Below are 12963 nucleotides of genomic sequence, written 5' to 3' on the forward strand. Positions count from 1 at the left end.
AGACTCGATATACTTTTTACCCTATAGAAAGAACTTAGGAAATCTTCCAAGGAATCTATTCCTTTTGGGACAAAATAGGAATGAGGCAAGACTAGGAACCAGCCTCATCAGACCCTGGTGGCAGGATGTAGGATGGGGCTTTGAGAGTTTGAAATTAAAGAGAAATCTTCAAAGATATTAGACACCTTGTTAGGAAGATAAATTGTCTTTCCCTGGAGACTTAACTCAGGAACCAATTATGGCATGATGCTGGGACAGAGGATACAAAAAGTGCCACCAGGAAGGTCTAGTGCAGGATCAGAAACTCAGGGAGAGAGGCTGGTCCACAAGCCCTGCTCTCTTGGGCTGAGTCTGCAAAAAGTCCTGGGCAATTCTAACATCAGGGATGTATTGTTCTGTCAAGGGTGAGAGGAACTCCATGAAGTGAGAACAAGACATAGTGGTTCTGGAAGCAACCCCCTATCAACCAAGTTGCTATGATTGTGGACTCACGCTGCATTGTTGTTTATTTAAAGGGAGCAAAGACAACATAATTGAAGTTCAGAGAAGAAAAGTGACTTGCCCAGGGTCACACATCTACTGTGAGTGAGCTACGGCCTAGGTCTCCTCTGGATCGGCAGGCCACAGGCAGAGGAAACACTAAACAAGGGAAGAAGACACTAGTGAAGTGGAATTCAGGTGAGGATGGTTCGTGTCCCGCTAATGCTTCCGAATCTAATTTCTCTTCTTTGTTATTATTTCTAATGGGTCAGCTTAGTATTGGCCTGGCTGCTGGTGTATCAGGTAATCAAATATGACCAAAGCCCTCCTTTACAGCTCTTTTCTAGAACTCTGTTAAGAACCTTCAACTCCATTAACCCAGATTCCTCCAACAGTGCTTAGACAGCACCAGACTGCGGAAATACTTCTGCTTTCAGACTTGGGGGCTGTTTATTATCAAACTGCTGCTTTTATTAAGGACTATGAGAACAACCAAACAATGCTTATGGAGCTTTGTGAGGTGCTAAAAGGAGCTTATGTTCGCTCTTTTGATTCCAAGGTTAATGCGAGTACTTAACAAAAACCAAAAAACAAACAGAAAACCCTTAAGAAGCCAGCCAACTCGAACTAGGATAACAGCTATTTGTTAAGTATGCATGTTGTTAGACTGAAAATAGAAATATTCCTGTAAGCAGAGCCCACTGCTGATTGCTAATGGATTTTTTTTTTTTTTTTTGGTTTGTGCTTTTTTTGTTCATAGAATATAAATTACCCTTCCTTAAAATGTTCATTTAAAATTTTAAATAGTCACCATATATACGTAGAGTGCTTTTAGCTTTCCAATGCACTTTTGCATCTGTTTTAATCTATGCATTAACCTCATCTTTTAAGCAGGACAGATATTATGATCCCCTTTTGGCAGAAGAGGAAATTGAGGTTCAGAGAGGTTAAGTGTCTTGTGGAAGATCAAACAGCTAACTGGGGACAGAGTTGCAAATACAAGAGCTGACATAAGTTAGAGAATCACTTGCTCTCCATTCTTAGTATAATGGAAGCATTCATCACTTTTTATCTTATATTGTATTGAGCCCTATATTCGTCCATTTCCACATTAGGCTGCGAAGTTTGTTGAAGTCGAATGCCTACCTATCAGACACTCAGTTTAAAGTCTTTTATTTTAAAATGACTCGATCTTTTGTTTTCTATTTTGTTTTAAAATTTTTATTGGAGTATAATTGCTTTACAATGTTGTGTTTGTTTCTAAATAAGTAAATAAGAGAAAACAAAAGAACAGAAAGCCTAAGAGCTTTAGGTTCCTGAAGAGGATGAATACCACAAAATAAGAACAAGGGGAGAGTAGGGAAAAACAAGGTATTGAGGGAGACTAGATACAGTTTGCCTAAGGGTACCCTGACTAAATTGTGGGAGAAATTGTGCTCGGTTTCCATGGTAAAACAAGTTAAGTATCCTTATTAAATTGTCATAATGAAATCATTGGTTAAAAATATCAAATGACTTGAACTTGTCTTCAGGGATCCGGTTATCGGGTGCTTTCGTCTCAGCTTTCACAGGTCAACCGCTGAATGGAAAGCTGGGAGGAATTACACCGTAGTGACAGAGTTCTTCCTTACTGTGTTCGCTGAACATCCCGAGGGATGTTTTGTTATTATTCCTGACTTATAGGTAGATGAGTCATCTGAGACTTCGAGTTAATTGTGCCAAGGTCATCAAGCAAATGCTACAGAGGGGCTCCCACCCCAGCCAAGCCTGAGCTTTTCATTACCATGCACACAGTCTCCAGCTATGATCTACTGCAAACCCTATATAATCACTCAATCTGGAATTTATTCTTATTGCACTGTTCTTTTTTTGCACTGTTCTCCTCTTTTTCTGTCTTTCTGGGTTTCTATATACTCACTCTGCTGGGGAACTCGGGAACCATCTTCCTGACCCACAAAGATCGCCGTCTCCACACCCCCATACTTCTTCCTCAGCCACCTTTCCTTCGTGGACATCAGCTAGCCCTCCGCCATCGTCCCCCAGATGCTGGCAGTGCTGCTGGAACGTGGCAGAGTCATCTCCAAAGCGCGCTGTGCTGCCCAGCTCTTCCTCTTCACCTTCTTTTCTTCCATTGACTGCTACCTCTTGGCGATCATGGCCTGTGACCGCTACGTGGCCATGTGCCGACAGCTGCTTTATGTCACCATCATGACCGAGAAGGCCTGCTTGGGTTTGGTAGCTGGGGCTTATGTTGCTGGTTTTTCCAGCGCCTTTATTTGAACGGTCACTGCCTTCACTCTCTTCTTTTGTGGAAACAATGAGATCAACTTTATTTTCTGTGACCTACCCCCTCTGTTAAAACTCGCTTGTGGGGAAAGCTACACCCAGGAGGTGGGGATCATTGTGTTTGCCATTTTTGTCATGCCTGCTTGTATATTGGTCATCTTGGTTTCCTACCTGTTTGTCATCGTGGCCATCATGCAGGTCTGCTCTGCCTGGGGCCAGGCCAAGACCTTCTCTACCTGCGCCTCCCACCTCACTGCTGTTGCTCTCATCTTTGGGACCCTCATCTTTATGTACCTGCGAGATAATTCAGGCCAGTCCTCGGAGGCAGACCAAGTGGTGTCCGTGCTCTACACAGTGGTGACCCCAATATTGAACCCTGTCATCTACAGCCTGAGGAATAAGGAGGTCAAGGAGTCTGTTGTGAAAGCCCTGAGCCGATCAAAGGCTTCTGGAAGGCCCTAGATGGACCCTCATCAAATATGTCATTCCTTAGTTTCTCCATCCTTTCTGTCTTTCCTCAAATGTCACCTACTTGGGAAGACTTTCCCAGAAAACCTTATTAATATTGCACCTAAACTTCCCACCTCCACTTTCTGATTTACTATATCATGTAATACTTGTCATGATCTGATATACTATGTTTTACATATTTGATATTATCTAGTCCTCACAGCTAGAAAGTAAACTACATGAAAAGAAGCACTTTTATCTGTGAGATTCATTTCTGTACACCCAGTGCTTAGCAAAGCACCTAACATGCAGAAGGCTCTCAAGAAATATTTGTTGAATGAATGAATGAATCTTAGGTTCCAGTGTCGACCTTTAAGTTCCAGCTTCTTCAGTCCTCAGTTTTCTTATCTGCCAAGTGAGTTCACGTAATTTATAGGACTATATTTTTGAGGATTCAGTGCGTGAATGGGCAGGGACCATGTCGGTCTTATCCACTAGCATCTGTGGAATGTAAGGCATGGTCTGGCACAGTTGATGAGCGAAACAAATCAAAAAGCTATCTACCAACGCACCTACTGTTTTGATCCAAAGGGATTTTCTGAATCCCGTCGTTTATGTTTTCATTTTTTTCTCTTCTTCTTGTTTCTGTGGGTTCTGAATAATAACTTAATTAGTGATGATGATGATGATAGATAGCAACTAAGATTTATTAGGCAGTTATCACCTTCCAGGAACTGTAATGTTTGCTCCAGGAATTACCTCATTTAATTCTCACCACAACACCATGAGGCGTTTTGTTATTATTCCTGACTTATAGGTAGATGAGGCATCTGAGACTTCGAGTTAATTGTGCCAAGGTCATCAAGCAAATGCTACAGAGGGGCTCCCACCCCAGCCAAGCCTGAGCTTTTCATTACCATGCATACAGTCTCCAGCTATGATCTACTGCCCACCCTATATAATCACTCAATCTGGAATTTATTCTTATTGCACTGTTCTTTTTCCTTTTACCTAGTAAAGAAAGGATAAAAGTTCAGTCTGTAGAGGTAGAAGGAAGTCAACAACATTTATTTTATAGCCCCGATGTGCTAGCACTGTGTAACGTGGCAGCATGTGTCAATGTGTGTGTGTGTGCGTGTAGTTGTGTATGAGAAAATGAAGTGCATAGGTTAAATAGATAGCAGCTCTGAACTCTAGGAACTTTCATTCTAAGGACATACAACAAAAATTTTAGAAAAGAGTTGTATAGACATGTTTAGGAGAAGATATTGGGAAAAACTGCACTGGCGGCCAAGATTCACACATCAGCCTTTGTTCGTGTTTGTTTTTGCACAAATCACTGAAAAACTGCAGAGTGGGGTGAAGCAACTCCACAGAGTGCATCTTGGAGGCCATTTTCCAAATATTAGCCGCCATGCAATGTTCCCTGACACATCAGCTTCTGTAGTAGGTGCTAAGAGACACTTGTATTGTAGAAAGAGCTCAGAATTTGGCACTAAAGCGTCCAGTCTGTCACTTCTTAGCTTATTATTGCTTCAGATTAGTTAGGGCCTATCAGCCTGCTTCCTCAACTACTGAGCATTTACTCTGGGCCAGATTTTCTGTGTATTTCATTTGTTCTCACAACAACTTGGGGCACGTGGAGGATGGGCAGGTGCTGGGTGAAGCTCTATAGACATAAACATTAATTCATAAATAGTGTTATTGAGGTGATTGTCCCAGGTTCCACAGCCCATGTGCACCAATGGGTAGAGGGACCCACAGCTGATCAGTGGAGAGCTTCATGTCAGAACTGTCTGGAGCAGTCTCTCTTGGGCCAAGAATCGAACTGGATCCAGATTCCTCCAGAAGTAAAGAGCTCACCAATAGTTTTTAAGTGTAACTCAAACTAGTGTACACTTAAATGCACACTTAAACTAATGCTAGAACTATGCTAAAAGCTTCGCATGAATCATTTATTTTAGTCCTCCGGACAAGTTTAATAGAAAGTAATTATTATTGACCTCATTTAGCAAAAGGAAGAAGTAAGACCCAAAGAGGTTAAGTAACTTGCCCAAGTTATCTATCAGGAAAGTGGCAGAGCAGGGAGGATCTGATCTCAAGTCTCCTAAGTATGTACCCTTAAATGATATCCACTCTTCTGTATTTTTCCCTCTCTTTCTCCCAGGCCCCAGTACTCAGCTGCAATTTGCTTCAGAGGTGTCTGAGCTTCAGTTGCGTTCTTTGTCTCCATGTTTGGTAGGTCTGGGCTGGCACGGATGCGTCTTATGGCCTGACATAGATGTGAAGTTCATGGAACTCACCTTTGCCCTCTTGTAGGGCAATGAGGAGGATCTGGAGGAATTTGCAGCTCCCTCAGAAAGAGCAGGATCGGCTCAAATCAACTATTGCTCTCTGAAGCCCTTCTGAGCACCTCTGGAGTCAAAGCTTCCTCTGATAGGTTGTTCTTCGGTATGGGGTCTCCAAGCAGTCACCAAACTTGTCTTCATGTTTTCTTTTTCAATCTTCAGGGATTGCCTAAGAATTCAAGATTCCTTTCCAAACACTGATCATTGTTATTTCCTACCATTTAATAGCATTTTAAAATATAATTTATTATTTTGTTCTACTTATCATCTACTTGTCTATCTATCATCTATCATCACCATCATCATCATCTATCAATTATCTATCTAATCTATCTATCACCTATCTATCTATTGTCTGCATCTAACTATTCATCTGTCTGTTTCATAAGATAGTACTCAAGGGATGTGCCTGAAATGCCTCCTGATATGCTAAAACTTTTAAAAAACAGCTTCATTGAGGTGTAATTGACATGCAATAAACTGCAGAGTTAAAATGTACAATTTGATAAGTTTTGATATGTGAATACACCCAGGAAACCGTCACCGCAATGAAGATAACGAACATATGATCACTCCCCAAAGTTTCTTTTACCCCATCGTACTTTCTCCTATGCACCCCTTCCCACCACCCACACCTTCATAACCCAGGCAACCGCTTATCTGCTTTTTTCACTATACGTTAGTTAGAATGTCTTAGAATTTTATGTAAATTTCATATAAATAGAATTCTGTGTAACTTCTTTCACTCAGCATGGTTATTTTGAGGTTCACTAATGTTGTTGTGGATAGCAACAGCTTATTCCTTATTAGTGCTGACTACTCTTCCGTTGTATGGATATACTATAGTTTGATCATTCATTCACCAATTGATATACATTTTGGTTGTTTCTAGTTGTTGGCTCTTTTAAATAAAGTTGCTATGAACATTCACGGAAAGTCTTTGTATGAATACATACTTTCAATTCTCTCAGGTAACTAAGTGTAGAATGCTTGGATCATAAGGGTGTATGATTAACTTTTCATGAAATATCCAAACTGTTTTCCAAAGCGGTTGTATCACTTAACACTTCTACATCCTCCACATCCTTGCCAACACTTGGTATGGCCATTCTTTATAATGCTAACCTTCTAATGAGGATGTAGTGATACCTCATCGTGGTATTAGTTTGCATTTCTCTGATGAGAAATGACGTTGATGTTTAATTTTTTTAATGTGGTCAATAGCCATTAGTAAATCTTCTTTGGTGAAATATCTTTTCAAATCTTTTGCCCATATTTAAGTGCACTTTTCCTTTTCTTATGATTAACATTTGAGAGCTCTTTACATTTCTGGATACAAGTCCTTTATCAGATATGTGATTTGCAAATATTTCCCCCCATTTTCTACATGTTAGTTTTGTTATTCTTAACAGTGTCCTTCAGAGAGTAAACACTTTAAATTTTGATGAAATCCCATTTATCAATTTTGCCATTTATGACTGTGCTTTTGGTATCATATTTAAGAAATCTTTGTCTGTCTCCATGGTCACAAAGAATTTCTCCTGTCTTCTAGAAGTTTATAGTTTTTTTATAATTTATGTGTAGGATCCATTTTGATTTGAGTTTTGTATATGAAAAAGGTATGGGTCAAAGTAAACACTTTTGCATATGGACATCCAGGTGTCCCAGCACCATTTGTTGAAAAGACTATCTTTTCTCCACCGAGTTGTCTCTCACCTCTGTTGAAAATCTATTTTCCGTTTACGGGTGGGCCTGTCTCTTCTGTTCCAATGATGTACTTGTCTATTTTTACTCCAATACCACACTATCTTGAATACTAATAAGTCAGAAATCAGGTAGGGCTAGTCCTTCAGCTTCATCCATTTTCATAATCATTTTAACTACTTTAGGCCCTCTGAATTTCCATACGATTTTTAAAACCAATTTGTCAATTTATACAAAAATGTCTATTGTAATTTTGATTGGGATTGCATGGAATCTGATTGGTTAATTTGGGAACAACTTACATAATACCAATATTGATTCTTCTGATCCATGAGATTGATGTATCTCTCCTTTTATTTTGGTCTTCTTTAATTTCTGTGTCTTGTACTTTTCAGGGTATAGATTTTTCAAATCTTTTGTGAGATTTATTCTTAAATATTCCATTATTTTTGATGCAATAGTAATGGTATTGATTTTTAAATTTCAGTTTCCAACTGATCCTTGCTTGTGTATAGAAATACAATTACTTTTTTATATCGAGCTGGCAACCTTGCTACTCTTACTTATTAGTTCTAGTAGCTTTTTTGTAGATTCCATTGAATTTTCTACTTAGAAAATCATATAAATAAAAATAGCTTTATTTTTTCCTTTCTAATTTGAGTGACTTTATTTCATTTTCTTGCCTCACTGCACTGGCTAGAAACTTTAATACAGTGTTTCTTTGTTTTTTATTCCAAATTTGCTACCATCAGTTCTCCTTGGGCACTGCTTTCTGAGCCTGTGGCATATTATTTTATTTTATATATCTTTGTTATTTTTATTTATTTAATTTTTCCAGTTTTATTGAGATGTAATTGACATATGACATAAGTTTAAAGTGTGCAAAATAGTGATCTGATATGTGTGTATATTGTGAAATGATTACTACAATTAGTTAACATCACCTCACATAGGTGAGAACTGTGAGAACTTTTTCCTTGTGATGAGAACTTTTAAGATTTACTCTTTTAGCAACTTTCAAATATACAAGACAGCGTTGTTAACAATGGTCATCATGTACATTACATCCCTAGAACTTATTTATCTTACAACTGGAGGTCTGTGCCTTTTGATGACCTCCACCCAGTTCCCCCACCCTCCATCCCTTGTCTCTGGCAACCACAAATTTCTATTTCTATGAGTTTGAGTTTTTCAGATTCTACATATAAGTGACATCATATAGTGTTTGTCTTTCTCTGGCTGACTTATTTCACTTCCAATAAAAAGTTGAAGAGAAGTGATGAGAATGAAAATCCCTGTCCTGTTCTTGTCCTTAGGGGAAACTTTTCAGTTTCTCACCTTTCATTATGTAGATTTTTCACAGATGACTTTTACCAGGTTAAGGGAGTTCTCTTTGATTCCTAGTTGTTGAGAGTTTTGTTTTTTTTTTCCCTAAAATCAGGGAAGAATAATGGATTTTGTCCAAAATCGATTCTGCATCCACTAGGATGAGCACACGGTCTTATCTTTTGTTTATTAATATGGTGAACTACATTGACTGCTTTTGAAATGTTAAACAATTCTTGTGTTTCTAAGATAAACTTTACTTGATCACAGTGTAGTATTCTTTTTTTAAATATTATTATTTTTTTAACATTATTATTGGAGTATAATTTCTTTACAATGGTGTGTTAGTTTCTGCTTTATAACAAAGTGAATCAGTTATACATATACATATGTTCCCATATGTCTTCCCTCTTGCGTCTCCCTCCCTCCCACCCTCCCTATCCCACCCCTCTAGCTGGTCACAAAGCACCGAGCTGATCTCCCTGTGCTATGCGACTGCTTCCCACTAGCTATCTACCTTACGTTTGGTAGTGTACATATGTCCATATATACACTCCCACTCTCTCACTTTGTTCCAGCTTACCTTTCCCGCTCCCTGTGTCCTCAAGTCCATTCTCTAGTAGGTCTGCGTCTTTATTCCTGTTTTGCCTCAGGTTCTTCATGACCTTTTTTTTTTTTTTTTAGATTCCATATATATGTGTTAGGTATTTGTTTTTCTGTTTCTGATTTACTTCACTCTGTATGACAGACTCTAGGTCCATCCATCTCACTACAAATAACTCAGTTTCATTTCTTTTTATGGCTGAGTAATATTCCATTGTATATACGTGCCACATCTTCTTTATCCATTCATCTGTCGATGGACACTTAGGTTGCTTCCATGTCCTGGCTATTGTAAATAGAGCTGCAATGAACATTGTGGTACATGGCTCTTTTTGAATTAGGGTTTTCTCAGGGTGTATGCCCAGTAGTGGGATTGGTGGGTTGTGTGGTAGTTCTACTTTTAGTTTTTTAAGGAACCTCCATACTGTTTTCCATAGTGGCTGTATCGATTTACATTCCCACCAACAGTGCAAGAGGGTTCCCTTTTCTTCACACCGTTTCCAGCATTTATTGTTTGTAGATTTTTAAATTATGGCCATTCTGACTGGTGTGAGGTGATAGAGATGGTAAACATTTTGAGAGTTCCTTCTCTGTTTCCTCTCTTGTGCCTAGTAGAGGGGAAACACTCAGTAAATACCTAGAGAATTGAGTTTAACTCCTGCAGTAGGGATTATGGCTCCAAAGAGATGCCATATCTAGTGGAAGGGGGTAGGCTACAGCTTTCTGTACCACTTAAATGAATGTCTGTGTTGGAAGGGAATCTGGGGACCCAGTAATTCAGCATTCAGGGCTTTTAGTTCCAAATTAAAGACATAAACTCTGGATTTTTAATATTGAAAAGAAATATATTGAAGTGATATTGGGTGGTTCACAGATACACTGGGAAGGCTGGAAATATAGACTCTGAAATAGGAGAAAGGGAGGATGCATAGCCAGAGACAGAACTGAAATTAGTAGACTCTCTCTTCTAATGATTGCCTGTGCCTCATGACATAGTACAGCCATTTCTCACCCAAAACAAGAACACTCACCCCCTCCCTCAACAGGAAGTGACTTAACCTATGGACAAACTGTATAAATATTCATGACTAATATTTAAAATAACTAGGTAATGGAGAAGAAACAAAAGGCAAGTTATTCTATCTATCTATCTATCTAGTCACAGCTAGGAAAGAAATGTGGGTGGAACCGGAACCCTTTCTTCTACAGTTTGTCCATGAGGCATATTTATGAGTTCCTTCCCATACTACTGTTATGGTCTAAATGTTTGTGTCCCCTTAAAATCCATATGTTGAAACTTGACCCCAGGTGATGGTATTAGGAAGTACGGTCTTGGAAGGTGATTAGGTCGTGGTAACAGAGCCCTCATGAATGGGATTAGTGTCCTTATAAATGAGGCCCGAAAGAGCTCCCTTGCCCCTTCTGCTATGTGAGGATGCAGTGAGAAAATGGCTGTCTATGAGCCAGGAGGCACTCTCTCACCAGACACTGAATAGCTAGTGTCTTGATCTTGGACTTCTAGCCTCCAGTACAGTAAACAATAAATTTCTGCTGTTTTTAAGCCACCCGATTTATGGTATTTTGTTATAGCAGCCCAAAGGGACTATGATAATTATTATCTTAGCATAGGTTTTCTTGTTTCTAGAGACTGAAACAAGAATTTATATGTCTTAACATTTTATTTGGAAGATGGAATCCCAGGGATGTAAGGAGGAGGACAATGGAGGGAACAGAGGCTAGGTTAGATGCAGAACAGTGCAATGAAATGCATCACTGCAAGTGTGATTGTTCCCAACAAGCACAGAAGAGACAGAGAAGATTACTCATCAGATATATTCGCCCAGCATGTCGGACTCCTCTGGCAGGAAAAATCATAGCTAGGAGGACCAGTCCAGGGAGAGAAAAAAGGGATACTTCTATGTCCCATTCCTTTTCATCTCCTGCTTCCTATTAGCCAAGGTTCATCCATGGGGACTTGACCCTTTCGAACTTCCAGGTTGCATCATCTGGCCCCTTGGTGGCCACACAGGAAATCAGGAACCATATTCCACAATACGGCTATATCTGAATCCAGAAGATGAGGGAAACTCTGTGTGGGCAGGTTTGGCAGATAGGTTTAATGTGGGTCTCAGCCAGCTGAGAGAGCTTGGAAAGAGGTAGCAGAGCTCCCGAGGTGAACTATGTCATTAGAAAGAGGAAGGTAATATAAGGTTTGTGTCCAATGCAATCCACCTCTTGTGCTACTCATATCTACTCATGCCCTCTCATTATCTCTAGATTCTATAGTATAATTATTGCAAGAGAATGAAAATACTTTGAGAAGGGAAGTACAAGTCCAGTCAGTCTAGAGCAGTTTCTCATCCTTTTATTCATTATTGCCGGAGAACCCCCTTAAGGAGGCTTATAGATCTTTTATCCTCAATTCTCTCCACCTCCCATGAAATCAAATGCTATGAAATAAGATTTTGTCAGGTATTGTTGAGCTTTGGAGAGGCACAAACCATTAAAATGTCTTAGATTTTTTTCACCTCGAAGTACTAATGTTTTCCCACTTCTGGGCAGCATCATCCCTGTTGAAACTCCTCCAAGTTGGCCAGTCCTGCCCTCCTGGAAAACTAAGGCAAGAATGTCATCGGAAAGCATCACAGTCCTCATGGCCCATTAGCTGGTGCTGAGGCTCTGATTGGTATTCTTCCTCTCCCTCCGCCGTCACTCATTAGACTCCCTCACTCTTGGCTCATCCTGTGGGTGATTTAGGTTGGTCTCGGTGGAACCCAGAACTTCTGCCCTGAAGGGTATAATTCTCAGTGGCCCTGACCTTTGGGTTGTGGTGGCTGTAATTGTTTATTACAGTCATTCCTTCAGAGTTCGGAATTACCCTGGTTCAAGGTTTCCAGAATAGGAAGCCCATCTTCCCTACTGTGCTGTGAACTTGTGGAGGTTAGAATCTGAGTATTAACCCTATCTAAAGAGAAGGACTTGGAGAAATGGTCAGGGCCTCTAAATAACTTTTATCTGCTCCAAGTTTATTAACTAAACATTACTTAGGCTTTGCTTTGTATTCTGTTCTAGCCTAAGTATTATGGGGAAGTCATGAGGGCTAACACTCAGGATTTTTCCTCCAAAAGTCCACGACTGACTTGAGATATAAGACGTGAACAAAAAGCAAGAGTCTTTAGTTGCCGATGGCAGGTGGAGACAAATATAATGGTTCCCATCAGATCTCAAGCATGGGAGGGAAAATGCTGCGGGAATTCAGGGGAGAGAGAGCTTTCTGTGGACTAGAGTAATAAGTAAATATTTCAGGGAATAAGTGAACTAGAGCTGTGCTTTAAAAATGAGTAGGGTTTATACACGTAGAAAGACACAGAGAAGGGTTTTGAACCAAGTGCATGGTACGAGCAAAGGCCAGGTGGTAGGACCAGGCATGGCATATTCTGGTTCAGTAAAGAGACTAAAGAGACCAGCACTACTAAGACTGAGGTTTATAAAAAGAAGTAAGAAATAAAGTTGCAAAGTTGTAGCTTGGGGCCTGCTCCTGACAGGCTTTTAAAGTCAGGATAAGGTGTTCGGATTTGCGTTTACCATTTCCTTACCAAACACTTCGTAGTCATTCATAAATTATACAGTGTCGTGTAATTCCATGAGTGAAGTCATAAAATCTATAGCTGGAGGGCACCACATAGGTCAATGAGAACATCACTCATTGTGCAAATAAGTAAACTGACCCCCCAGAGAATGGGTCTCTTGTCAACATCAGTTGATT

At 39.8% G+C, this 12963-nt stretch overlaps 1 protein-coding gene across 1 annotated transcript; it reads left to right on the plus strand.

The window, feature by feature from the left end:
- Positions 1-385: 385 nt before the first annotated feature.
- On the plus strand, positions 386-3228 carry LOC136127018 (olfactory receptor 9Q2-like). Its single transcript, XM_065882442.1, is given in 4 exon segments — positions 386-423; positions 2052-2147; positions 2366-2458; positions 2460-3228. Coding segments are annotated over 4 exon segments (996 nt in total).
- The last annotated feature ends 9735 nt before the right edge of the window (positions 3229-12963 follow it).

The sequence above is a fragment of the Phocoena phocoena genome, chromosome 8 (genome assembly GCF_963924675.1).
Source record: "Phocoena phocoena chromosome 8, mPhoPho1.1, whole genome shotgun sequence".
Taxonomy (NCBI): domain Eukaryota; kingdom Metazoa; phylum Chordata; class Mammalia; order Artiodactyla; family Phocoenidae; genus Phocoena; species Phocoena phocoena.